The sequence below is a fragment of the Bos indicus genome, chromosome 16 (genome assembly GCF_029378745.1).
Source record: "Bos indicus isolate NIAB-ARS_2022 breed Sahiwal x Tharparkar chromosome 16, NIAB-ARS_B.indTharparkar_mat_pri_1.0, whole genome shotgun sequence".
In the NCBI taxonomy this organism is placed as follows: Eukaryota; Metazoa; Chordata; class Mammalia; order Artiodactyla; family Bovidae; genus Bos; species Bos indicus.
In genome coordinates, this window is record NC_091775.1 from 47,888,757 (window position 1) to 47,914,794 (window position 26,038).

At 53.5% G+C, this 26,038-nt stretch overlaps 1 protein-coding gene across 4 annotated transcripts in view; it reads left to right on the plus strand.

Annotated features, from left to right (window-relative positions):
- The window catches only part of ACOT7 (acyl-CoA thioesterase 7), a 109,214-nt gene that overhangs the window by 66,786 nt on the left and 16,390 nt on the right, over nucleotides 1-26,038 (plus strand). For all 4 annotated transcript variants that reach the window (XM_019976654.2, XM_070768297.1, XM_019976655.2 and 1 more), the window contains exons 5-7: nucleotides 2,116-2,230; nucleotides 8,791-8,877; nucleotides 20,230-20,346. In XM_019976654.2, the coding sequence (XP_019832213.2) occupies nucleotides 2,116-2,230; nucleotides 8,791-8,877; nucleotides 20,230-20,346 (319 nt within the window). The remainder of the gene's footprint in view (nucleotides 1-2,115; nucleotides 2,231-8,790; nucleotides 8,878-20,229; nucleotides 20,347-26,038) is intronic.

Sequence of the window (26,038 nt, forward strand, 5' to 3'; positions counted from 1 at the left end):
TTTTCCGGGGCACAGCCCATCTGAGTCCTGGAGAGCCTGGCTCTGACTCCCAGGAGCATGGACACTCAGGTGCTGGGAGCTTGGCCGTCAGGCTTCCTAGGTCCTGCTAGCCTCCTCTAGCCGACCCCACACTGATAGTGGTTATTTAGTGAGTACATACGTCACTCTGCCTCTGTGTGTGTATCTTACGTGTCTCACACATGCAGGTATGTTACGTTGATCATACATACATCCCACACATACATATACATAGACGTCTCACAGAGCATACATCGCACACATGCACACACACTGCTGTCACATGTACATGTGTGTGTGTGGATCGACCACATGAGTGCCTCTTCCTGGGGAAGCCCAGCTGTCCCCTGTGGTGTCACTCAGCGAGGACTTCATCACTATGCTCCACCTCGTCCCCCAGGGACCAGGGACCTTGGTGACCCTGTGATGAATCAAGAGACCTCTGGTGGCTTGGGGACAGCTGTGGCCCCCGAGAGGCTGGGGGAGCACTGGAGAGTGGACTCTGGTTTTTACTGGTGTGTCAATGTGAGCTTGAGTCAAAAGGCTCACTCACTGTTGCCTGGGTTGTTTGGGCAGTCTTCTGCTTCGAGTCAGCTGAGTCTGATGAGCCCTTGGGGATGAATGGGTGTCAGCCCATCGAGAGCATGCTCTCATGATGTGTCCCCAGATTTTAAGTCAGCAGGAGGCGTTGGTTTGTGAAGAGGCTACGTTTTCTTGGTCCTAGTGGCTGGTGTCCGAGCCGGGGCCCCTGTTAGCCCCACGTGAGTGCAGAGGTCTCATGATCCTGCTGGACATGAGGATTTATTAGCCTGGGGAGGTTGGCTCTTTTTTAAAAAATCTCTTTAAAGGCATTTCTTGAGGACACGTAAGTCGTCCCTCAGCTTTCCTAGAAAGGCACAGCACAGTCTCTGCTCTTGGAGGCCTTGCTCTGTGTGGTGGGACGTGAGGGATCATCTGTTTATGGAGGGAGAGGCTAGGGGCTCCATGACGCTCTCCACACCCACCATGCTTTGTTTCTTTGGGACATACCACCCGACTCCCTTCAAAGCCTCCTTCAGAGACGGACTCTCAAGCCCAAGATGATGGTAATGAAGCCATTGAATGTGTTCAGACTTGGGTGGTTTTGCAGCTGAGCCACTTGCAAGAAAAGCAAGATATTTAAAACCAGCTTTTGAAAGAAGGTCTGAAATTGCAGGGTCAGAGAGGAGCACGCAGGGCCCGGAGCCCAGCTGCTTCTCCACCGGCTGAGCGGGAGATGCAAGTGAAATGGATGGAAGGGCAGAGGTCAGAGCCCGTCAGGAGAGTGGCCAGGCAGGGGTCAGCGGGGAGGCCCTGAGGACCCCAGACCTCCTCAGTGGATCCCGGGACAGAGGGTGTTGCCTGCACTGGGCCCTAGCGCAATGGGCACCAGAGGACGCAACATTCTCCATTATGCCATGTTTATTTTCACGTTTATATTTACCTTCTTGGATCAGAATACCCATGATCCATCAGGGGAGCTTTGGTGGGTGTTCCTTATACACCAGCAGCCTGCTCGAATGGCTGGGAGTCAACGGAGTGAGGCTGCCCAGTGTCTAGGGCACACGGGGACCTGCCCGCTCCTCTCCTGGTCTTGGGGGCAGCCTTTCTGGGGCTCCCCAACTCTCTAGTTCTGTGTTTAGGAAGGACTGGGGCAGCTATATATAACATGGAAAGTGGCTGAGATTATCAGTGTGATGTTTTAATGGTGAAAAACTGGGAGCAGACTAAGTGTCCAGATATTATGGATCCATCACATAAATTATGGCAGGATGATACATGAGAGGAGGGAAGGCTATGACTTTTGAGCTTCATGTACAGCACAGCAGAACCTTTTATACACATGGGCAGAAAAGCAGTTCCAGGGAGGACGTCACTCAAACATCTGACCCAGACTCTCTTGCTCAGGGAGGTCTCCGTGGTATTTCCCCCTCCTCTGTGTCTTCATTATTTATATTGAGTGTGTATTGTCCGAGAAAGAAGAGATAGTTCCAGTTGCAGGAAGGCGGGGCACATGGGAGGTGACTTAGGGACCAGGCCTGACCTTCTCCCGTTCTCCCACCCTGCCCTGCCCCGCAGTACTCCCGGCAGGAGCAGGAGGAGGAGGGCCGGAAGCGCTACGAGGCCCAGAAGCTGGAGCGCATGGAGACCAAGTGGCGCAACGGGGACATTATCCAGCCTGTCCTGAACCCAGGTAGGAGTTGGGCTGCAGTCTGGGGGCCAGGGCGGCGAGGCCTGCTCATGAGCATTGTCTTGCTGGGGCCAGTGCGTCCCCAGGTGTTGTCTTGTGGGGCACCGTCCCTTTGACCCTGCATCTTGCAAGCCCTGTCCAAGTGGCGTAGCTGACCATGGGGTTTAGGGGACAACCCTGAAGGCCTTGGTGTATCTGCTGCCATGGAGTGCTGACTGGGAGGCCCCCCAAGGGGAGGGGCCCCGCTGCCTGAGCAGAGGGATGCACACCTAGCCACGAAGAGTTTGTCCCTCTAGTTTACCTGGAGTGCGTTTTTGATGGGATTTCCAGCTCATAAAAAAGTCAGAACTTCCTTGGTGACACAGTGAATAGGAATCCACCTGCCACAAGTTGAATTCCTGATCTGAGAAGATCCCACATACCGCGGAGCAACTAAAAGCCTGTGAGCCATAACTTGAGCCTGTGCTCTAAAGCCCAGGAGTCACAACTACTGAAACCCCCTGAGCACCCTAGAGTCTATGCACTGCAATTACTGAGCCCGTGCACCTACAGCCTGTGCTCTGCAAGAGAAGCCACTGTAATGAGAAGCGTGCACACCACAACTGGAGAAAAGCAGACACAGAAAGCAAGGAAGACCCAACACAGCCAAGGAAAAAACCACAGGATGGCAGCAGCATTTCCCACGTTGTTCTTCCCGGGCCCACTGCCCAGACGTGGGTTCAGTAGACGGACTCTGAGCACCCAGACTGCTTGGGGCGCAGAAAACTCTGCCAGGCTCGGCTCCTCCCGGCTGCTTCCTCCAGTCTTCCTCCTAGTGCCTGGAGGGCTGCGGCTGTAACAAAACCTCCGTCCACAGTCCCGATAGGTAAGGGAGGCTGTCCCCCGAGTCCCTGATGGAACAGATTCAGGGCTGGGCCTCGGAGCCTTGGCCTGGTGTCGCACGTCACCCTCCTCTGCGCACACCTGACGGCATCTTCCTGCTGGAGCATGGGCTGTGTGTCCTGTCTCCGTCTTGGCCGGGCTCCCGGGGTGAGCATCTGTGTCCCATGCTGGATCCCAGAGCAGCACCTCATGGGCCCTGCGTGCGGCTGGTGTGGCTCCTGATCCGGCCCTTGCCTGCTGTCTGAGGACCGGCCCCAGGTCACCCCTTCCTCACTCGATGCTGCTGCTCCTGAGCCCTGGGCTCTGCCCCTCTCCCACTAATGAGTGCAGTGAGCTCCAGGGCCTGGGCTGGAGAGATTGAGGCTCTCGTGATGACTCCAGTGTGTCCAGGCTCTGGGCACGTGCCACAGGCGGTCAGTGACCTCAGTCCCAGGCTCTGCTTTCAGGAGGGTGGGTGAGCAGACAGGTCATGAGAGGCACAGAGGGACATGGGGGAGATGCGATGTCTAAAGAAAGACACAGACTTGGTGTTGGGGGAGTTCCTGGGAGAGAGGCTGGAGCAGGTTGAATGGCAACTCCCTCCCCCCAGAACACAGATCACACCAAGTCCCTGGGCCCTGTGACCGCACCCTGATTCGCGGAGGGGGGCCTCTGCAGATGGAATCAAGTTAAGGATCTTGAGGTGCCCCAAATCCAGTGACCAGTGTCCTTCTCAGAGACAGAAAGGGAGCAGCAGCGTCAGCCCGAAAGCAGCAAAGAGAGGGGCTGGGAAGAGGAGCTGGCTGGCCTCTGAGGGCTGAATCCACCCCTCCTGGGGCGATTGCTGGCCAGTGCTGGGACAGAAGTTGGGGCTGAAGGCAGTCTCGGGCTTTGAGGGCCATGGGGTTAATCCTGGCTTACTCCTTTGACTGACTGTCTGGGAAACTAAAATTACTCAGGGTTTTCAATCAGTTTAAACTCCTTCGCTCATGAGATTATTTTCTGTTTGCCATTCTCTGATTGTAAATCTGATACATAGTATTTTTTAGGATCTCATACTCTCCAGTGATATTACTGTAAGATGGCATTCTGAATCTCAAGCTTTTGTGATAGATTTTTATAAGCTCTTTAGTTTTTCCTTTTCTGGCCCTAATAAAAATGCATCTTTCTCAGCAATAGGGACTGACTTTTAACCACTTCTTAAAGAAGTCACATATCTCTGCAGGGTTTTTGAGCACTGCCATGTGCGCTTGGCACTGGGGTCTCCTAACACTTGTGCCCCTCCCTGTGGGAGGACCCCCGCCCCGCCTTGGGGAGGCAGGCTTGACCCTGGACTTGCCACCCCACCACGCGCAAGTCCCTCTGGATCTGCAGCTCTCCGTTACTTTTGCAGTCAGAATCAGATTTCATCTCTGTGGCTGTTGCCTAGCAACCCCTGCGAGGGCCAAGTTCATCTTTCAGGTGTCTTTTCAGAGAGTCTGGGAGTTTTTTAGAAGGCCAGTTTTTCTTACTGTGTTTTCTCCATCTGACAAGACAAAATACAGTTACCTTGAACTCTTCAGTTCATGACCGTTAGTTGTCCAGCCTTAACTGTGTAGGGACTGTCTAGTCCTGTAACCCACCGTCCATTCTGGGGGCTCTCGGGTTTATGACGGAATTAGCTCTGCCTCTTCCCTGGCCTTTGGGTTTGAAGCAGTATCACCTTGAAGTCTGATCCCACACTCCCCAGTGTGCCCATTGCTAGGGCAGCCGGGGTCTTTTTTTATTTGTTTGTTTTTTGGTTGTGCTGGGTCTTTGTTGCTGTGCATGGGCTTTCTCTAGCTGAGGTGAGCAGGGGCTACTCTTCCTTGCGGTGCTTGGGCTCCTCACTGCATGGCTTCTCTTGTGAAGCATGGACTCTAGGGTGCCTAGGCTCAGTAGTTGCCACGCGCAGGCTCAGTAGTTGTGGCTCTTGGGCTTAGTTGTTCCGTGGCATGTAGAATCTTCCTGGACCAGGGATCGAACCCATGTCCCCTGCATTGGCAGGTGGATTCTTATCCACCGAACCACCAGGGAAGTTCAACAGCTGGGGTCTTGATGAGTCAGACCATCCCCTCATTCTTGGGCTGGGCCTGGACCCTGCCTCCCTGAGGTCAGCCAGTACCTGACCACTCCTGCTGGCCAGTCCATTCTGAGCCACCCACAAGAGGGCTTGGTGCTTGCCCACTGGGGGCTGGCCCTGGATGGGAGAGCCTTCTTCCTGGGGTCTGGCCAGGCCCTGTCACCCCACCTCCCAGCACCACTTGTCCTGGGGAGGAGGAGGGAGCAGAATAAGGAACCTCTGGGCTTGGACCCCAGCTCTGCTCTGTGGGGACTTAGCCTGTCTGTGCCTCAGGTTCCTACTGTGGGCATGAAGGAGGGGGGCGGGGGGGTCTGTGCTGATCTCTGGCTGCCCTGGGGACCTCAATCAGTTTCCAGACATCATTCTGAAATTGCAGGTTCAAAGATGAGGCGCATTAGTCAAGGCCATGGTAGCTGCTTACACTCACTAGTGTGTAATGCTAGAGGTTTATTCCCTGTAAAGTCCTAATCCGGGGAATCTCCTCCAGGAGGTGGGGACCTTGGCCTCATAGCTCCACCTCTGTGTCAGGTAGCTCCTGGCGCCTTGGGAGGGGAAGGAGCAGGGAGGCTCTCTGTCAGGGGCTCGATGGGTTGGCCCTGGGTCGGGACACTTCTGCTCACTCTCCTGTGGGGGCTGGAAAGTGTGGTCCAGGCGGGAAGCAGGCGAGGAGACAGGCCTGCCTGGTTCTCCCTCCTGGCCCCGTGTGTGCACGCCACCCTCAAGGACAGCGACCACCATTGTGTCCAGCCCCACGTCTGTTTGTTAGGGCAGCACTGGTCACAATCACAGGTGACCCCTGTATGTCTGTGCCTCGCCCTCGAGCTTTGAAGACCCATCTCAGGTTTCTCTCTGGTTCCCCTAAGAGACAGGGTGTAAAGAACAGGGGAAGGGCCACTGAGGATGACCAGGGACAGGAGGTGACTGTGGACCCCCCTGGCACAGTCCCAGCCTCCAGAGCCCCCTGAATCCCCAGAGTTACAGCTCATGGCCCAGGGAAGGAGCGCTTGAGGGTGTGTGTGCATTTTTCTTTCCCATCAGAAGTTTGGTGTTTTCACTTGTTAAAAGCACATCAATGCGGGTTCCAAGAACACTGAATTAGTAGACACGGCTTAATTGATATTTTAAACATTACTATAGAAAACTGGGGGACATCTCTTTGACTCGGTGGTTATAGTTATTTCAAATGGCTTGTCATTTGAATAAGTAGATAGTTGACATGACAAAGATTTTTGTGTGCTATTTCCATTGTTAGAAATTAAAAAAAAAATCTTTTGTCATTGTCCACCCGCAGACCTCTTAACTGGTCAGAGCAGTTCCTGAGAGCGGGCCAAATTTGAGGCTTTTCATTTCCATTCATGCTGTAAAATAGCTGCTTTGATGTTTTTTATGAGCAGGACACAAAGCGGAGAAAGCACCACAGGGTACTACGTGGCTCTCGGTGCCTTTTTGTTCTTTGCAGAGAGAGGCCCAAGGGAGACAGTCCTTGAAGATCGGGTGTGTTGTGGGCTGCTAGTGCTGCCCTGGAGTGGTTCTCTGATGGCTGTGTTGGCAGAGGGACTTAGCTGGTATCCTCTGTGGTCCTCAGGCTGTGCCCCTCCACCCAGTCACCCCAGGCCACAGTAGGCGTGGCCATGGGTGCACCTGACCAGCAGGGGCCATGATCTCCTCCTGAGCAGAAAGAGGGTTTTGGGTGCTCTTCTCCACTTGGAATGAAGTTAGGAACGGGGCAGGGCAGCGTCTTGGGCACCTTCTCAGGGCCTCCCTTCTCATCCAGTATAGTGTGTCCAGCGATGTTTCCTTGAGACCCAGTGTGGTTCCCCAATGATCTGGACTGTTCTGGACGAGCCCGGGCCTGGGAGGCAGCTGGGAGAGGAAGCATCTCCTCCCGGGGGTCGTCTGCGCTGACCACAGTCCCCGGGGACGCTGGGGGCCCTTGAGCACTTTCCCTGAGCCATGGAGCTACGCATGCCATCTGTTGTCTGGTTTTAGATGGCGTCCTTGTGCCCCTGCTCCTGAGGGGTCCACATCCAGGTGGGTGGGCTGGAGGGTAGAGTCCTCAGAGCTGGCCTCTCGGCAGGGCATTCCCCACCAGCTCTGACACTGCGACAGGCTGTGGCTTCAGACACGTCCCTGGTGGAGGGTCCACCCGAGGCTGGTGCCAGGACCTCCCATGGCAGCTGGCTGCTGCCTCTGCTGGTCACACAGGGAGCCCGGAGAGCAGGCCAGTCGCCAGAACCCCCAGAGACAGAAGCTGACCGCGGATAACAATGAGAGCCCCGCGCCCTCCCCACCTCCCGAGCTGGAGCCGCTTCAAGGCCTCCGCCGCAGCCGAGGGCCCTCCCAGCCAAGAGCATGTCAACATGGTCGAGTCCCTCCCGCAGGGCTCTCTTGGAGCAGATGGCACTTCACATATGAGCTCGAAACTTGAGTCTAAATCTCTCTAAGCTGGGAGGCTTGAGAACAAATAGCAAATATCTTGAGTTTGGAAGTCAGTCCTCAAAACCCCGGCTCACAGGAACGCAGATCTTCCTGTTTCAACACCCCCACAGACAACCACACTTCCTGGGATCCCACGTGGAGGAGCACCACGCAGAGTCTCAGAGGCAACTGTCGATGCTGGGTGACCCGACCTGGGTCCTGAGCACTGTTACTTCCTGCAAAGGCTTTTCTGTCTACATCCAAACATGGGAAGGACCTTTCTTCACCTGCAGGGTGTCTCAGCCATTCAGGGGCCCAGCAGGCTGGCTTCCTCGGCAGCTCCTTCTTGCTGAGGCAGGAAGGGGCCACCCTCTCTGAGCACCAGCTGTCCGGGCAGGGAAGGCGGAAGCAGTCCCGGCAGGGGGTCTTCCCGGAAGCCCCTTTGTTGAATTACTCACACCTGTCAGAAGAGTCAGTGTTTTGAGGGATGGTGTCACTTTCTGGAGATGGGGCTTTATTGCATATTCTTTTTTTTTAAGTGCAGCCTCTTATTAGAGATTTTCAGCAGCAGCCATGGCACATGGGTGAGGGGTGGTGGCTTGGTGCTCTGGGAACATGCACGGGGAACGCAGGAGGAAAAGCCAGCACCCCTTCCGGTGCTGCGTCTCTTGGGCCGGGTCGGCACCGAGGGCCAGCTGGAGTCCAGAGTGGGGTCTGGGGTCCCACACCTGCGGTGTTTCTGTCTGGTTCAGAGTCTCTACCTATTGTTGTGTTTAATGAAGTTGCAGCTTTCGAGAAGCTGTGTAATAAATTGCTAAAATGTTTACAGAATGGGGCATGAAAGTCGGATTGGTGACTGTGTCCTAACAGATGGCCACACCCATCCTGGGGGCTTATAGCCCAGAGGTGGTCAGTGGCTGCCCATGGAGCAGGGCAGGGCTTCATTGGGGACACTGGTGTCCCCAAGGAAATGACATCACGACCCACTATCCAAGAGGCTAATTAATTCTCAAGCCTTACCCCCACGGACTGGAGCGTTTTGAGACCAGTGTTCCTTAGAGAAACCCCACCCAGGGTGGTGGCAATGACCATGTGAACATCAGGACAGTGTCGCACTGCGGGCCCCTTCAGCTGTGGAAACCGATCAGTCTTGTGACCTAATCTCTCTCCTTCATGATTCCAGAGCCGAACACGGTCAGCTACAGCCAGTCCAGCTTGATCCACCTGGTGGGGCCTTCCGACTGCACCCTGCACGGCTTCGTGCACGGAGGTGAGGACAAATGACCCTCGCTGTCCCTTCCCACTCACTGGTCCCTTGTTAGTCCCCCAGGAGGCCATGCTGCCATCTGACCCAGTTTAGGCTCTTGTGTTTAATGAAGTATGAATTTCAACTTTTAAGAAGTTGCATAATAAATTACCGAAATACTGTCAACGCGTGTTTTTCACACTGGTAAATCGAAGTCAAATGGGTAACTGTCCTAATGGAGGGTCACATGCAACCCTGGGAGCTTATGGCCATGAGACGTCTAATGGCTGCCTGTGGGTCAGAGCAGGGCCTTTGGGGGAACAGTGAGGCCAGCAGAGAGAGACAGTGTGACCCACCAAGAGAGAAGGGTCTTGCCTCTGGTGTTTGCATGTGTTTCTTCCGTTAATCAAACTCCACCTCGGACAGCACAGGCCTTGGACTCCCAGCTTGGGGCCCACGGGTGGCACAAGAGAGGACTCAGTTCCAGCCCCGCTGCTTTAACGGTGTGTGACTGTTTTCTCTGATTTGAGGAAAATGTAAATGGTACATCATAGTCCAGAGTCTAACGGAGATAATTCTCTCAGATGACATTAAAGTAAACTTAAAAAAAAAAAAAGGTCAATGTAAAGAAAAAACGTAAGGGGAAAAGTTGGGAAGCAGAGTGGCAGTTAGCAGAAGTTGTGTGGGCGGTGGGAGTCTGGGCACTACTCCTTTTGGCATACAAGTAATCCCTCATCCCCCAGGCGTGATGGGCACTTGCACATGCTATTCATTTGCATTCTTCATTTCCAATCGCCTTGAATGCCAAGCTTTCCTTTCTTCTCCTCTGTGAAAACTCCTATTCATCCTTCAAAACCCCATTCCAGTAGTGCCACTCCATGCAGGACTGCATTGATACTTCTACCAGGGGATGCCTCCGGAGCAGGGCTTAGTCTTAACTCTTTGTGTAGGCTCTGGGGTTTCACATAGAGTCAGAGAGATGCTTTGCAGAAGCTTGTTCTGGAAAGAAGAGACACAGGTCAGGCTCGGGTTGGAAAGCTTGGGGTGATAGGCCCTGGGCCTGTCAGAATCAGGGAAGGGGCCCTGATTTGAGATGTGTTTTTCAAGTTTGTTTCTTTTTTTTTTAACTAATCCTCTTTTTGTGTATTTCTTTTCCCAATTTCATGATAATTTTCCTCTTTGAACTAAGCGCTGGCCACAGTGCCCTTAGATGTGATGAACTTGGTCCTACCTAAGGGAAGCTGTACTTCACAGCAAAGGGTACATTCTAGGCCGTGAATGTTGTGACAGTCAGGGTGTCTTTCTACTTAGAGAGCTGCCGTGGCCTCTGCAGCTTTGTTCTTCACTAGCCCCTGTATCCAACAGCCAGGCTTCTGGAACTGCTGAGAGCTGTCTCTGAGACGCGTTGTGTATAGTGTGCTCAGTCGCGTCCAGCTCTTTTGCAACTCCATGGACTGTAGCCTGCCAGGCTCCTCTGTCTATGGGATTCTCCAGGCAAGAATACTGGAGTGGGCACCCATTCTCTTCTCCTGGGGATCTTCCCAACCCAAGGATCGAACCCACATCTCTTTAATCTTCTGCACTGTAGGCAGATTCTTTACCACTGAACCATCAGGGAAGCCTTATAGAGCTCTGTTCTACCTGAAGTTTGCGAAACTCTGTGCTAGAATTTTTGCTTATTTTGTCCAGATTTTGGAAGTTTACTGAATATGGTATTTCTACCATCACTGTCTCCTTGGCAGTAAGTTTATAATCTTCAGTCCGATCTTTCCTCACATGATTGAGGTATTCAGGAAATGCAGGCAGCAAGGGAATTTTTGGAATCTTCTAGAAATGTATGGCATTTTGTTCTCATTTATGGAGCCTGTGTGGCTGCATTTAAAACAGTCATTTTTTAAAATACATGTTAAAGAAGTGTTTACAATGGCTTTATAATATTTAGTGCCTATTTTAGTAGGGATTTTGTGCTCACGATTTACAAATCATGCCTCATAATTTTACCAAACCTAGTCTTCTCTTCTGATGCCTCGTAACTCACTGGGAGTGAAGGAACAAAATAAACATCATGCAGAAAACACTGAGCACAGTGATCTTACTGTATTTTCCTATAGAGAGAATGCCGTCACCAAGGACGGCGTCTAAGTCATTTGAATGAAAGTCTTTCATAAACTATATGTAATTCGGTGGATGCCAATCACAGGAGAAAACAGTGAAGTGAGATGGCTGCTAATTTTGCTTTTTTTCAGGAATTCCATGCTGCGCATGTGTCTTAGAGAAACTCCTCTCCTGCCCTATTTTCTTTGGTTTGCACACATTGAGTAGTCTTCATCTTGAGGACTGGCTCCTACCCTGCCACTTAGAAAACACACACAGCACAGACCTGGGCAGCGCCGAGCTGGCATGAGATGTAGTGGGGAGGACTCCCATCAGCATGAGATGTAGTGGGGAGGGCTGGAGATCACCGATGGGACCCAGGACTTCCGTCGGCCCTGGCTGTAGGAACGGGGACTCTGATAACCAGTTGAGGGAATGAAAAGATGTGGGGAGTGAACTGGAGGGTGCAGAGGATACTTGTTTGCTGCGAGGGAAAGCGGCCTGACTGCTTCTCCTGGTGCTGACTTTCAGGGCCTCTGTGCAACAGCGGCGGCCAGGCTTTGGGCTTCTGCCTTCTGAGTCCTCCCCTTGGAAGTTCTGGGATCTTGGTCCAGGAGAGGCTGTTCCCCCTCCGCCCTCCCATCCCCCATGGTTGGCTGAAAGGGGTGACCTGGCAGCTGTCCGTGGGGTGTTTAGGTTCTTGTAACACTCAAGACCTTTTATAAACTCACCCCAAACCCCCATCCTTGATAAAAACACTTGGGGTAGGAATTGATTTTACTTCCCCAACATGATAAAAGCCTTAATGGGAGATCTTATTCAGAGGGGAGCCTGGAGGATCTTCCCCTGAGGTCAGGAGTCAGTCCGGTTAACATTGTTTCAGAGATTTTAGGCACCACGGTAAAACAGGAAAGAAAGCAAAGTCACAAGAACTGGCAGAAAAGAAGCAATGCTTTCTGGTTTTGCAGATGGCACAGTAACATACCTGGAGAGCCCAGGAGATTCAGTGATAAAAATAACTCAAATAATTAAAAATGCAGGAAGGTAGCAGCGTACAAAATGAATAATAATAATAATTATAGAAAAGCTTGCCTGAAATAGAAAAACTGCTTTTCCTTGTTTTGGTCTGCAGATCTGTTTGTTTTCTGCGGCGTGCTTTGTGTCGATGGATTTTTAACTCCATCACGACACATGACTTTTTCACATTTGATGAAAAGTGGGGGTGGTTTTGTGCCTTTGTCTCCTATTCATCTTAAAGGTCTCACTCCTTCTCCCGTGTTGGTTCCTGAATGTCCTTTGCCATGATTTCTCTCCTGGGGACTTGCCTTGCCTGGCCCTTTGTTGACTGTTTTCCACATGGCTCTCCCAGCCCAAGAGGAGCGTTGCCACCACAACTGGCCTGACGTGAAAGGAAGCCAAGACCGCTGGGCTTTTCTAAGACCTGTCTGGCCGTGGGGGCAGATCAGAGAGGGAAGACCCCGGAGGGGGGGGCCCTCAGCCTGGGCCCTGCCGCCCTGTGGTTCTCGGCTCCATGCGCTCACCTCTGACTCCCTTCTCCTTGATGTGCCTATTGTTCTCCTACCTTGATGTCCAGCCTGCCTTCCCACCTGGCCCCATTCACCTGCCCAGGGCCACACCCATGTCTTCCTGGAGCGTCCTGAGCTCCTCCCCAGCAGGCGGACACACCCTTGCCGCTTCACCCACCACGACCTCCATGCCTCCTCTCTTTTTAATGCAGTTTATATTGGATATAGCCAATTAACAATGCTGTGACAGTCTCAGGTGAACAGCAGAGCAGCCCAGCCATACACATACCTGTGTCCGTCCTCCCCCAAACCTTCTCGTCCTGGCGGGACAGCTCCCTGCTTCCTGCCTCCCATGCTGACTGTGGTTTTCTCAGGCACTCGCCTCCTGGCACCCCATCTTCCTACCCTGCCTGGCCTCTCTCCCACAGTGCTTTTGGAGAAGGAACTGAGTGAACATCCTGAGTGAATGGAAGACATCTTTTGGAAAGACGATTTGAGTTGACAGTGCCAGGTGGCTGTGTCCTGAGCGATCAGCAGCTTTTCTCTGTTAGAATCATGGGCAGTAACTCCAGCATGTGGCTCCCACATCCTCAGAACTGCTGGGTTGGGCCCACTCGGAGGACAGGCTCCGCCCTGTGCTTCATTGCCCCTGTTGTGGCCGGCTCCTGCAGGGAACCTGCCCCCATCTGCCTGACCCAGCAGGTGCTGGCACTTCCTGCTCTGTGCCTTGGACCGTCTGCTCTCCATCCCTCTGGCCCAGTCCCTCTCTTGTCCTCCCTGGAGCCTCCTGCCAAAGCTGGTGGGCTGGTCTGGCCCTCACGGTTCATCTGGCTTCCCCTGCCCAAGGCCCAGGGTCGCCCTCCCCTGCTTCCTCCGCCACCGCCATGCTTGCAGTCCCTGTGCTGTCCCGCCTTCCTGCCTGTCTTCCTTTCCTGCTGGCTTCGGGGACCCAGGCCCCATCCCAGCCTAGGCCGGTGGCTCCAGCTGTACAGCCCCTAGCCCACCCCTGACTCCAGCTGCCACTTGAAGCCTGGGACGGTTGGCACAGAGTGTCAGACACGAGTCCTGGGTTCCTCCCGGCCTTACCCCTGTGGTGGCGGCCAGACCGTCCTTCTGGTTGTGAAGCCAGGATTCCTATGGCCTCTGTGACTCAGCTTGTCTCAAAAGCTCTCTGTCTCACCTGTCAGCCAGTCCTTTGGGCTCCAGCTTCAAACATCAGAGTCTGAGTTCTTGCTGTTTCCACTGTCACCTCCAGGTCTGCATGTTCCCTTGGAAATGGCCTCATAGCTGGTTCGAGTTCCCTGACCGGTCTACTCAGAGCCGAAGGCAGATTGAGCTGGGCCTGCTCAGGCCCCATTGACAGCTGTCTGGAGGCCTGTCTTTGTGTTCAGGTCTCTGGAATAAGAGAATAGGCCTTTCCTGTCCACCCTGTGTAAGAGCCCATACTGCAACCTGCCTGCTTGCCAAGCTCACTTTCCTGCCATGTAGACCCGCCACGCCAGCCCTAGGGAGGTGGGGTGCACAGCAGAGGGGGGCCCAGGTGAAGGAAGCCTGGGAGACGAGGCGTGGGGTCCGTGGGGGAGGCGCCTGCACAAACAGCATCTACTGAGTGTTTCTGGGTGGTTGTGAAAAGGCGTCCTGTGCGCCGGGGGGAGGACTGGGTTTCACTGAAGAGTACAGGACGCTCCTCTCAGTTCCGTGACCTCGTTTCATTGGAGCTCCTCCCTCGTGGTGGACAGGGCATCAGATCCATGGCCGGGGAGGAAGCAAGGAGGCGAGAAGGCGTGTTTTCTCTTTTTGAGGAACTTCTGGTCTCCTAGGGTCAAGAGATAAGGGGGCAAAGGCCGCTTTGGGCCCCCGATACTCCATCATGCGGCTGACGATTGCCTTGGTGACAGCCTCCTGCCTTCCAGTTCTCACTTTCTAAGAATCTCTGTTTCTGAAAACACCATCCTCTGCTGCTAAGGCTCCCTGTTCATCGGATGACAGGGTGGGAGCTGGGGTCTGGTCACAACCCTGACACTCCAGCTGCTGTGAACCAGCTTCTCCTGGGCTGGCTAGGAGGCTCCTGCTCGCTGGTCAGAGGATGCAGCGATGCCCACCCATGACAGCTTTCCTCCTGCCCACACCTGCCTGTAGGTTGCTCCCACACCTTGGACACAGGATGGCTCCAGTCCCCCCTCTTACCAAAATGCAGAGCATCTAGCTTGAGAAACCTGGTCAGCTGTATGGCCTGAGCATGTCCTCCTCTGCAAATGGACTTTTGGTTTTGGTCACCTGTTACCAGCTTTTGCTTTCTCTTTGGCCATGACCGTTGGGGGCATACCCCTGTCAATGTCCTTCCTGTTCCACATCAGGAATGTGAATTCTCCACTGTTGGTCCTCATCCTGAGAGCACAGCCCAGATACCCGAGAGGAAACTGACACCCATGGGAATGATTCTGGGTCTTGTGTGAACTTCAGCGAGGTGGCCACGTCCCTCCGGGAGGGGTCAGCGGAGAGGGGGGCTTGTGTATAACCACTGCCCCCGTTCCCTGCTCTCCGTGGCATTTGGAACAGGAATCTGCCTGCCCTGCTTCTCCTGTTGATTAGAACAGGGAAGGCATTGATTCTCAAGTAGCAGTGAGCGCTTGACTGACCTTCTCCAGCTCCCTGATATAGAATGTGAGCAGTGAGACCTGGCCTCGTGGCCAGGCAGCCCTTCTCCCTGGCCCCAGGTCTGCAATGCTCAGGGTAAGTGGGAGCCAGATGCCCCCTTTGACATTTTGTCCTTAGAAACGAGTCATCTTCACTACACTGTGCATTAACCCCCCAGTACAATCTTTATTAGCTACCTTCGTTAATACTCCTTTGTCCTTGGTGTCAGAGACCTGCAGGTACATTTGAAATTGGGAGTGGGGAGGGTGGGGCGGGGAGTGTGGGGAGGACTTCCCTGGTTGTCCAGTGGTTAGCACTCTGTGTTTCCACTGTCGGGGGTACCGCTTCAATCCCTGGTCGAGGAACTAAGATCCCGCAAACATTGCAGTGTGGCCGAAAAAATAAATTGATTAATTTAAAAAATAAATAAAAAATAAAGAAACCTGGCACGGAGAAGCCAGACAGTCTCAGGAGGCTGTCGCTCAGCTGGCTCTTAAAATAACTCCCCTTATAATTTCCAAAGGGTGGGCTAGTTAAAATAAGATGAACTTACTATCGTTTTCTTAATATAGGAGGCCGGCACCCACACTCTGTCAGCCAGGATTAAATATAGAAATGGGGGCATTGCAAATCGCCACCCACAGTGCAAGCAGAGGCAGTGACACCAAGCTGAGAGCTGCTAATGGCTGCTTTGGGTTTGCAGCAGGCGCGACCCAGTCAGCCTGGCGGGTCCAGGAAAAGAAAATTAAGCCTCTATTTTTAAGCTAGTCAACGTGTTGTCAATACTTTTTTTAAAAAAAGAAAAAGGAAAAGGAAAAAACAACCTGTAAGCAGTTAAATGTTAGATTCAGAAATATCTCTGGTACCTGATGTTTATCTGTATGTTAGTGGCCAAGCAGGTCTTCTTTTTTTCCCCTCCCATAATTCCCAAAATGAATGCAGAACTGAAGGCCAGCCGCTCCTACGGTTTTGTTGTCATCTTTTAAATGACGCATCTCGGGCAATTAGGACAACTCACAACAGGCTGTAACTTGCCAAGTCCTCCTCCCATCGTCAGCGGCACCTGTTGTACCTAACTGGGAAGCGGTTGGTGAAGTTTTTCAGTAGGAACTTAGAAAGAGGCAGTTTTGAGAAAACTCAGATGCTTGATATTTTTAATTGAAGTATTAAAAAAAGTAGAGGGGCGATGGTGGCTTCCCCTGACAGGACAGCGGTGGGAGGAAGGACAGCTACAAACCAGGTGACTGGGTTTCTGATTAATTAATTTGGCTGTGCTGCATCTTAGCTGCAAGATGTGCTTCCCTGCCCAGGGATCAAACCCGGGTCCCCTGCCTTGGGAGCTTGGAGTCTTATCCCTGGACCACCAGGGAAGTCCCTGTTTTTGTTTTTAAACAAAATTTACTTTTCTCAGTGGACGCATTGATTGTAATATATCTTGTCTGCAGTCATCAATAAGGGCGTTTTGTGGTGACAGTCCTTCTTTGCAAACGTCATAAAGGAGTGAAATTATGTGGGTTTTCTTGTCCTTTTCTGCAAGGACTGTTTTCTCTTAGCAGGGAGAACAAGAATATCTTAGACCAGACCCACGCAGCGACTCAGGGCTTACCCAGAAGAGGGAAGACGGCTCGTACTCAGTGTTTATTATTATACAGGCAGACCTCCTTTTACTGAGTTTCACTTGATTGCACTTCAAAGTTTTTTTAAACAAACTGAAGGCTCGTGGCAACTCTGCGTGGAGCAAGCCTATTGGTGCTGTTTTTGCAGCAGCATCTGCTCCCTTCACGTCTCTGTGTCGCATTTTGGTATTCTCCCGGTATTGCAGACTCGGTCATTATCATGTTTGTAACGGGGATCCATGATCGGTGATCTCCGACATTGCTGTCACAAAGAGATGATGACTCGTTGAAGGCCCTGACTGATCTTTTAGCAGTAGATTCTTCTCAGTTAACATGTGCACGTTGCTTTTTTAGACATAATACTATTGCTCACTCAATATTGACTGCAGTGCAGTAGAAACATAGCTTTTATATGCACTGGGGAGCCAAAACATTTGTTTGACCCAGCTGTTTCTAAATTCCCTGTATTGCAGGGGTCTGGAACCGAGCTCGCAGAATCCCCGAGGTACCTGTAATCTCAGTTTTATGAGATCAGTCCCTTTCTCTCTGAGTAGCCCCCAGAGTCCGCTTTGCACACAGGACCCCAGAGGGCCCAGTTATGCTTCACGCTTCTCCATCGCATTTATGAGAACAGACTCGGGGCTGTGGGAGCCATGGGCACAGGTTTCTGCTTCCAGCTCTGACCTTGCACTTCCCACACACACACTGCGGGGGCTGGGAGTCCTGCCTGTGTAAGGCCAAACACTGAGCTCTGCGCACATCTGGGGTCTTCCCCAAAAGTTTTTCTGTGTCCTGAATGCTAAAATCTACCTGCTGTCACTTCTCAATGACCCCACCATGGTTCCGGGAGGCAGAGGTAATGGAGGTGGATGGGGATGGTCCAGGTGGGGGCCATGTGGAGCAGACCTCCCGTCCCTCGGGGCTGGGGTTCCTCCTCTTCCTGGTTACCAGCTGCCTGTGTATCACTGTCCCAGAACCTGGGATAAACCCCAAATTGGGGCATCATCTGACAATGGACGTGCATGGTGAGGTCATGCCTGCTCCTGATGTGGGCACCAGGAGGCCGTGGGCTCAGTCCAGGGTTGGTGCTATAAACACCGTTGTTTCTTGTCAGGGCTGTGGGCAGTCCCAGTTCTCTCCCAGGTCTCCTAAGTCAGGTTTGTGTGCCAGCTGCTGGGGTGGGCAGGGGGCTTGTGAGACAGTACGCTAGTTTTGAGTGTGGAGTTTATTATCAGACACGCCCCTGAGCAGCTCGCCTGGCTCTGTGGATAAGATGCATACACTCTCCCCAGCCTCACCTGGGCTGACTATGGTTGTTACACAGGTATGGGCCCGAGGACTCGCTGTCAGAGCTGGCTCTGTGGGTCAATCAGAGTTCCTTTGGTCCTTGATCACTCAGTTGGCAGTCCTTTCTGAGTGCTGCATGCCAGGTTTGGAATTGGTCAGGACATGGGGACCACAAGGCGTGTCCCCACCCTGTGCAGCTTCCAGGTCACGTGGTGCCGTGGTCTGGGCTGGTGGGGGTTCTGGCATCAGGAGCTCAGCCAGCTGCTCATGTTCCCCCTCTCCCACTCAGCTCGTGTGCCCTGGGCTTGGGGCCCGTCCTGGCCACACACACTAGATCCTGTAGTATTTTTAGTAACAGTGAAATCTCTTGTGGAACCTCTACCCACATTTTGGATAAATGGGGTCAAACGCTGGTTGAAGGAGCTGATTGTTACTTGTGCCATATAGCCTGCTCTTAACAGCTTCTGCTTTTTAGTATGAACAAGTAAGGGATTAATTTTAGGTACTTTGTATGTTCTAAGCATTAATTCCAACATAAATTCTTTTTGTCCAACCTCCAAGTCTCCCCTCCCTTGGTGATACCACCAGGTAACCTGGGAACTCTGGGTGCAGGACCCCTTACCTTGCACACACTAATGTCACCCCCACCTCTCATCATGACCTTGAACTCTCTTTTCCGCAGTCTTGTCTTAGTCACAGGGAAAAAGCATATTGTTGTTGTTCATTCTCTAAGTCATGTCTGACTCTGCGACCCCATGGACTGCAGCACTTCAGGCTTCCCTGTTCTTCACCGTCTCCCGGAGCCTGCTCAAACTCATGTCCATTGAGTTGGTGATGCCATCCAACCATCTCATTCTCTGTCGCCCCCTTCTCCTCCTGCCTTCAGTCTTTCCCGGCATCAGGGTCTTTTCCAATAAGTCAGCTCTTCACATCAGGTGGACAAAGTATTGGAGCTTCAGCTTCAGCATCAGCCCTTCCAATGAATATTCAGGGTTGATCTCCTTTAGGATTGCCTGGTGTGATCTCCCTTGTTTTCTTACATAACAGCTTTATTGAGATGTAATTCATGTATCATACAGCTTACCTGTTACAGGCCATTGATTTTTCTGTAGTGTATTCACAGCGTCACACAGCCATCACCACAGGCAATCGTAGAATACTTGCATCACTCCAAGGAGAGACCTCCTACCCACATGAGGAGCCAGTCCGCACTTCTCCTGAATTCCCTGTGCCCAGACAACCTTTAATCTGCTTTCTGTTCCTATGGACTTTCATATTCTGGATATTTCATATCAATGGAATCCTCTAATACGTGGTCTTTTGTATTTGACTTCTTCTACTCAGCATGATGTTAAGTTTCATCCATGTTGTAGCCTGTCATCAGCACTTGGTTTCTTTTTATCACTAAGTAATATTCCATCGTGGGGCTTCCCACGTGGCACAGTGGTAAAGAATCCACCTGCCAGTGCAGAAGACTTGAGTTCCATCTCTGGTCTGGGAAGAGCCACCAGAGAAGGAAATGGCAACCCGCTCCAGTATTCTTGCTTGTGAAATCCCATGGATATGAACCTGTTGTTCATGGTGTCACAAAAGAGCTGGACCCGACTTAGCAACTAAACAACCACAATATTCTGCTGTGCAGATACACCACGTTTTCTTTGTCCTTTTAGCTGTTGACACACACCTGTGTTTCTCTGCCCTGGTGTACTGAGTAAGGAAGGCCGTCATGAGATATGCGTACGAGCTTTTGTGTGGATGGATGTTTTTCTTTCTCTTGGGTGCACACCTAAGAGTGCAATTGCTAGGTCATGTGCCAGCTCTGTGTCCAGCCTTTTGAGAACCTCCCAGCTGTTTCCAAAACAGCTGCATGATTTCCATCCCCACCAGCCGTGTAGAGGGTTATGATTCTCCACCTTCCCTCCAGCTCTGTCTTCTGGCTTTCTTATGGCGGCCACTCCAGAGGAGGGCGTGATGAAGCTTTCCTGGCAGGATAGGACACCTGTAGAGATTGGAGCAGGGTCATCACTTTGTCAGTGGCCTAGACCCTCAGCCGAGGTCGTCTCCCAAAGCTCCCAGGAAGCCCGGTTTTCAGCCTGAGCCTGTCGGCTTCAGCCCTACTGGTGGAAGCAGGGGCATCATTTCCCGTGACTTGTCTCCAGGATGGGCAGTGGGCTCCTCTCCCTCACATCTAACTTGCTGCCCGCCGTCCTCTGCAGGGGTCACCATGAAGCTCATGGACGAGGTGGCTGGGATCGTGGCCGCGCGTCACTGCAAGACCAACATAGTCACGGCCTCCGTGGACGCCATTAACTTCCACGACAAGATCCGAAAAGGTAACAGAACTCCACCAACAGAGAGGGGCTGCCTTGGCTACTTGGGTCTGTGTACAGTTTGCTTTTGGTTCACCCTTGCTCCCCTAGGCCCTGGTCTCTGCCCATTTGCCAGAGAAACAGAAGCCAGAGGCCTTTATCCCGCTGTGATGTTGTTCCGTCTCTAAGTGGTGTCTGACTCTTTACGACCCCATGGACTACAGCACGCCAGGCTTCCCTGTCCTTCACTGTCTCCTGGAGTTTGCTCAAATTCATGTCCAATGAGTTGGTGATGCTATCTAACCATCTCATTAAGGGGCGTCCTTGGTGGCTCAGACAGTAAAGAATCTGCCTGCAATGCAGGAGATGCCAGTTCGATCCCTGGTTTGGGAAGGTTCCCCTGGAGAAGGACATGGCAACCCACGCCAGTATTCTTAGCTGAAGAACTTCACAGACAGAGGATCCAGGCGGGCTCTAATCCATGGGATTGCAGAGTCGAACAAGACTTAGCGACTAACAGTTGTCACTCTTTCCTGCTAAAGAGTGGCATAAACTTACCCTCTTGAGGGGCCCGGGACACACAGCCTTGTGAAGGCCCCACATGCACAGTTGCTGCTGCCGCACAGTGGTGGCGTAACCTCTTGGGGAGGGGAGATGGATCTCCTGTGTCGTCAGCAGTGGGCAGGTCAGAGCAGTAAGCCCCTAGCCCTCAGCCCATCTGCACCACCCAGCACAGAGCTGGTGGCTTTCCCAGCAGAGATCAGTCCCAGCCCCACCCGGAAATGGTTCCGTGCTCGTCTGAAGACATACAATAACTGTCCCCTCAGTCCGTTGTGTCTTCTGAGATGAGGCTGTGCGCCCCTGGAGAACAGCCCTTCCTTCACTCTGGGGTCGGGGGTCCAGGCGGTGAGAGGGACAGAGAGAAGGTGGGGCTGACAGAGAGAAGGCGGGGGCTGACTCCTTGCTCCCGGCCTCGGGCAGCAGTGCCAGGGGTCCAGGCCTCCGAGGCCGCCTCCAGCTGGGGTCTAGCCCAGCCGCACGCGCACGCCTGCAGACATGCTTGGCAAATAAGTGCTGCCTGCTAGGGACAGAGCAGCCTGAAGCGGAGCTGTAGGCGCCTCCCCTCCCGGCCTGGTCGAGAGCGCATCATCTGACCCACGCTGGCCTGGGGTGGGTGCTTTAAGGGAGGGAAGGGGTGGTCTGTGGCTAACCGCTTTCAGAACCCCTTCCCAACTAGTAGGTGTTTGCCTCAGATGCAGACCACAGTCCTTTTAGAATTTGCCCAAAATGAGTGGGTCTTGTCCGTCTTGGCAGGTCCTCCCAGGGCCTTGGTGCTGTATATGGGGTGCTATGGACGTTCAGGAAAGGAAGGATCCTCTCCAGCCATGAGTCCTGGCCCCTCCTTTTCTGAAACTGACTGCTCCCTGGGTAAATCACTGTGATCACAGCATCCTTGTTAAACACGATGTCAGAACCCACAGTGGACACCATGCTTGTTCAGTGCATCCCCAGTGCCCTCTGAGAACCGCCAGCTGAGAAGCAAAGCGGTGTCCTCCAGAGGCGGCCAGTTCCCCCAGGTCAGCCCATCAGCTGACTTGCTTCAGGTCAGTGGTGCTTCACTGCTGAGGGGAAGGCCCCAGAGGGTGAAGTCTGCCTCTGTTAGAAACAGGGAGTCCACCCCTCCTCACCCCTGACTCTTCACACTTCATCCCTCTTGTGACCAGAATCACCTTTCAACAGGGAGGTCGGGGAGGTCAAGGAGATGCTCATTGGGCAAGGAGATGCTCAGTTGGTTCGTTTTGAGGGAACACTGTGAACCCTGGCCAGAGGAGAGCACTTTTGCTGGGGACGCATTGAAACCTGGGAGATGTCAGGGCAATGTGGGTGCAGAAAAGTTAGTCTTATTCCAAAACACAGAGAAAAGGGGACTTCCCTGGTGGTCCAGTGGTTGAGACTGCACTTCCACTGCAGGGGGCACAGGTTTACTCCCTCCTTGGGGAACTGAGATCCCACATTCCTCAGGGCATGGCCAAAAAACCCCCCAAAACACAGTGAAAGGGGTCTTCATTTTCACAAGCCGTGCTTTTCTGGTGGAACATTCCACTGTGGATGAGGTGAGAGTGAGGGCTGGGCTGTGGGCTGCCCCCGACGACGTTGAGCCCTCTGCACCCCACACCCCCACAAATCCCTCACAGCATCAGAGCCTTGGCCTTGAGCCTGTGCAGCCCGCGGCCCTGGAGCTGGGCCTCCTGGCCTGGGGAGCCCCAGGGAGCAGAGAGAATGTTTTCTTTTCACGGATCACATTTTGCTTTGTGTATAAAGGAATGTGGGCCAAGCTGAAGTCACAGTTATGGAGTCTGGCCCGTTTCAGTGCAGTGTCCCCGGGGCCATTAGACAGTGTCACACCTTATTTGTTGTTTTTCCCGAGGAGTGTCCCCGTGTGAAGCTGTCGACTTCTTCACTCCCCCCTCGCCGTGGCTCGAGGAGGAGGAGCCTGGCCGCTTCAGACAGTTGTCACGTGTCATGTTCGACATGGAGGAGCAGAGGCCCCAGGGGAACTGCCGCTCCCCTGCCACTCGTCCTCTCTCACTGTCTGCTCCTTTCTGGGGATGTGTAGGGCGAGGCCGGCTGTGCCTGGATGACCCTGCGGGCTCAGGGTTCCTGGCGCCGGGCATCAGAAGAGTGTCAGACACTTGGTGAAGGGGTGGTGTTGACATTCCCCATGGTTCCGCTTCGATTTTCTGATGCAAATCTGCTGAGATGGCTGTGAGCCCGTGGGGCTCTCAGGGCGCAGACCGTGAGCTGCTGCCGGCCCTTGGTCTTGGCCGAGAGGGCGGGAGCCGATGCCACCGCGGCGGGGAGAGCTGCATGGCTGTGTCCAGTTCTGCTGGCAGGAATGCAGGGCAGCAAGAGGGCATGTGAGTGTTCCTGGGAGGCACAGCAGTGACCACAGCCTGGGGATTCCAGGTGTCAGCGATGTGTCCCCTCCCCGTTATGGAGGCCAGGTGTGCCTTTGGGGGCCATTATTCTGATGACCATAGGTGGGGTCTTAGCAGAGGGGGTGTGACTTTCTCTGACTCCCCTGTTTCAGCATATTTCATTAGAACAACAGCTGGAATGGAGAGGAGCCAGGCCTTTGGGTTGACCAGCTTCTCAGATCTCAGGCAGGAACTGCTCTGCTCTGTCTTTGTCCAGCCTCCAGGGAGGCTGCTTCCTCAGAGGACGGACATTGGTGTGCTGTCAGCAAAACCCAGCCCGGCCTGTGGCTCAGTGGTCAGTTGGGGGGGCGGACGGGTGTCTGTCAGGAAGCCATATGTGCAGCTTTGTGGCATGAAAACATCGCCCAGAAGGTCAGAGGGCGACTTTGAATTTCAGCCCCAGTGGGTGTGTACTGAGAGGGGGCTCGGTGGCACCCACACTTCTGACACAGTGGGGACAGTGCTGTCTCATAGGATTGTGGCAGGTTTGCTGTTACCAACCAGATTCCTGGAGCACACCATCACTGCCGCCTGGACCATGGAGGGCCCACCCTTATACCCTCTTCAACACCCCCACCAGCCCACATTCACGGTCTTTAACACCGGTGACCTGTCCTCCTGGTGACCCCACCAGGTTCAGCTCAGCCCCTCCACTGGCGGGCCCTGAAAGTCCTCCAGGGTTTGTCCCCCTTGCCATGGGGTTGGCGGGTTCGGGGGTCTTAGTGATTGTGCAGAGAATCAAACTCGAGCCAGGCCGTTGAGATGGAGGAGGAACACTTTGTCCACGAGTTGGGACTTGGGGGGAGTCCAGTGTCATACCTGAGACCCCTCAGAAAGTGGTACCGAGGTGAGGTCAGTGCTGGGGGAGGGCACAGGGGACCCCATCCACCCGCCTGATAACAGGGCTGCTGGCGTTAGTCAGGGCAAGCTGGTGAAGCCCAAAGACCTGAGCTTCCTTTCACTTGATCCATTTCTGACTGTCTTTTTTTTTTGTTGAGATGCTAAAATGCTAAGAAAAGTGAAAAGGGGAAAATAGTTGCCTTTGCTCTAGTGGTTTTGGAGGCCTTGGGTAGGAAAACCTACAGGTGACCTACCCTTGTCTTGTGGAGAAGTGATCCCTCCAGACTATCAGGGTGGGACGCGAAGTCTCTAGAAGATGCTTGTTGTAAGCACGCTTGCTGCCCCAGCTTCTTGGAGCTTAGATGCTGAGCTCTTCTCAGAGTTTGCAGTGCTTGGCAGTGTAGCCTTAGGAAGAGCGATATTTTAGTGTTTCGCTTTCTTTTCCAAATCCCTGTCTGAAACCTGCCCTGGAAGAAACACCGTGTGCAGGGGGAGCTGGCGGCCCTCTTGGGGGGCCACTCGAGGCAGCCCCACCGTGATTTAGAAAAGGATTGGCTGTGGCCTACGGCTCGGCTCGCTGCAGGCGCCCCTTCTGTTTAACTCTGGTGCCTGTTGCTCACTTTCGAGTGCCAGGCATGGTGCTGAATGCTTTACACAATTACCCCTCACTTAGGGGGATACGATTGTCCTCCCCGATGAGACTGGAGCCCTGTTATCCCCAGTTTTCTGATCTGGAAACTGCTGGTCAAGGGATTAAGGAAACTGACTGTGGCTGAAGGGCGGGTCCATGGTGGAACCTGGCGGGGACAGTGAGTTCCAAGGTCGGAGCTCTCGAACCCATGCCTGGTGCCCTCCCACCACCCTCCGGGCCTGAACAGCATCCACTGCCAGGGCCCAGGGGCATCAGCCTTGGTGACGATGCTGATCAGGTGCAGCACCAGCCACCGTAGATGCTCACGCTGGACTGCCAGAGTGATGGTTCCCCCCTCACGTGTATGTGAGACTCCAGACTGAAACAGGACTGAGGGTTCTGCAGCCATTGGCGTCTGGCCCCAAGGAAGGCCCGGCTCTGTCTGTGTCCCCTCATAGTCTTGGCCCAGGGACCCCTTTTCCTGCTGAATTCGGACAGTTAGAGGCAGACAGTTCAGTCTCTGCTCCCAGCAGCTCTGTGATCTGCTTACATCAGGTTTACCCGCACGAGCCCCCCAGCACCGTCCCCACAACGGTCAGTAGCCACATGCGCCGTGATTCAATGTCGGTAATGAAAGTGTCAGTAATGAAAGTGCTACTCCCTGGCCAGCAGGCCTGCGATCCTCCCAGAGGCTCCAGGAGAGAATCTGCTTCTTCCTTTTCCGGCTTCTAGAGGCTCCTGTACTCTCTGGCTTTTGGCCTGTTGTCCACCCTTATAGCCACAGCCCAGGATCTCCCTGACCCTGCGTCTGTGGTCACGGCTCCCTTGTCCTCTCACGAGGACTGCTGTGATGACCTTGGGCCCACCTGGGTGATGCAGGCTGAGCACCCACCTCAAGATCTGTAAACTCATCCCACCTGTGAGGTCCCTTTGTGTTAAATTCCAGCTGACACAGAGAGGCCAGTAAGGCTCTAGCCCACTTCTGAGCTCTGCCTTTTCCCCAACCCTGGTCTCACCCTGTGAGCCCTGGGGACGGCAGAAACCCCAGGAGAGTAAGGGGCTTCTCAATCCTTGTGGGATAGGAAGTGCTCCCCCTCTGTGGCCAGCCTCCCAGCAGTGGGCATGGGCCCCTCTGAGGTTCGGAGATTAGGGATGATGGGTGGAGGCAGTGAGCTTCCTGGCTCATCACAGAGTGTTTGCACTAGAACTAGGGTCCCTGAGAGCACAGCTGAGTCCCCACCTCTCAGACGGGCTCCTATGCCAGGGA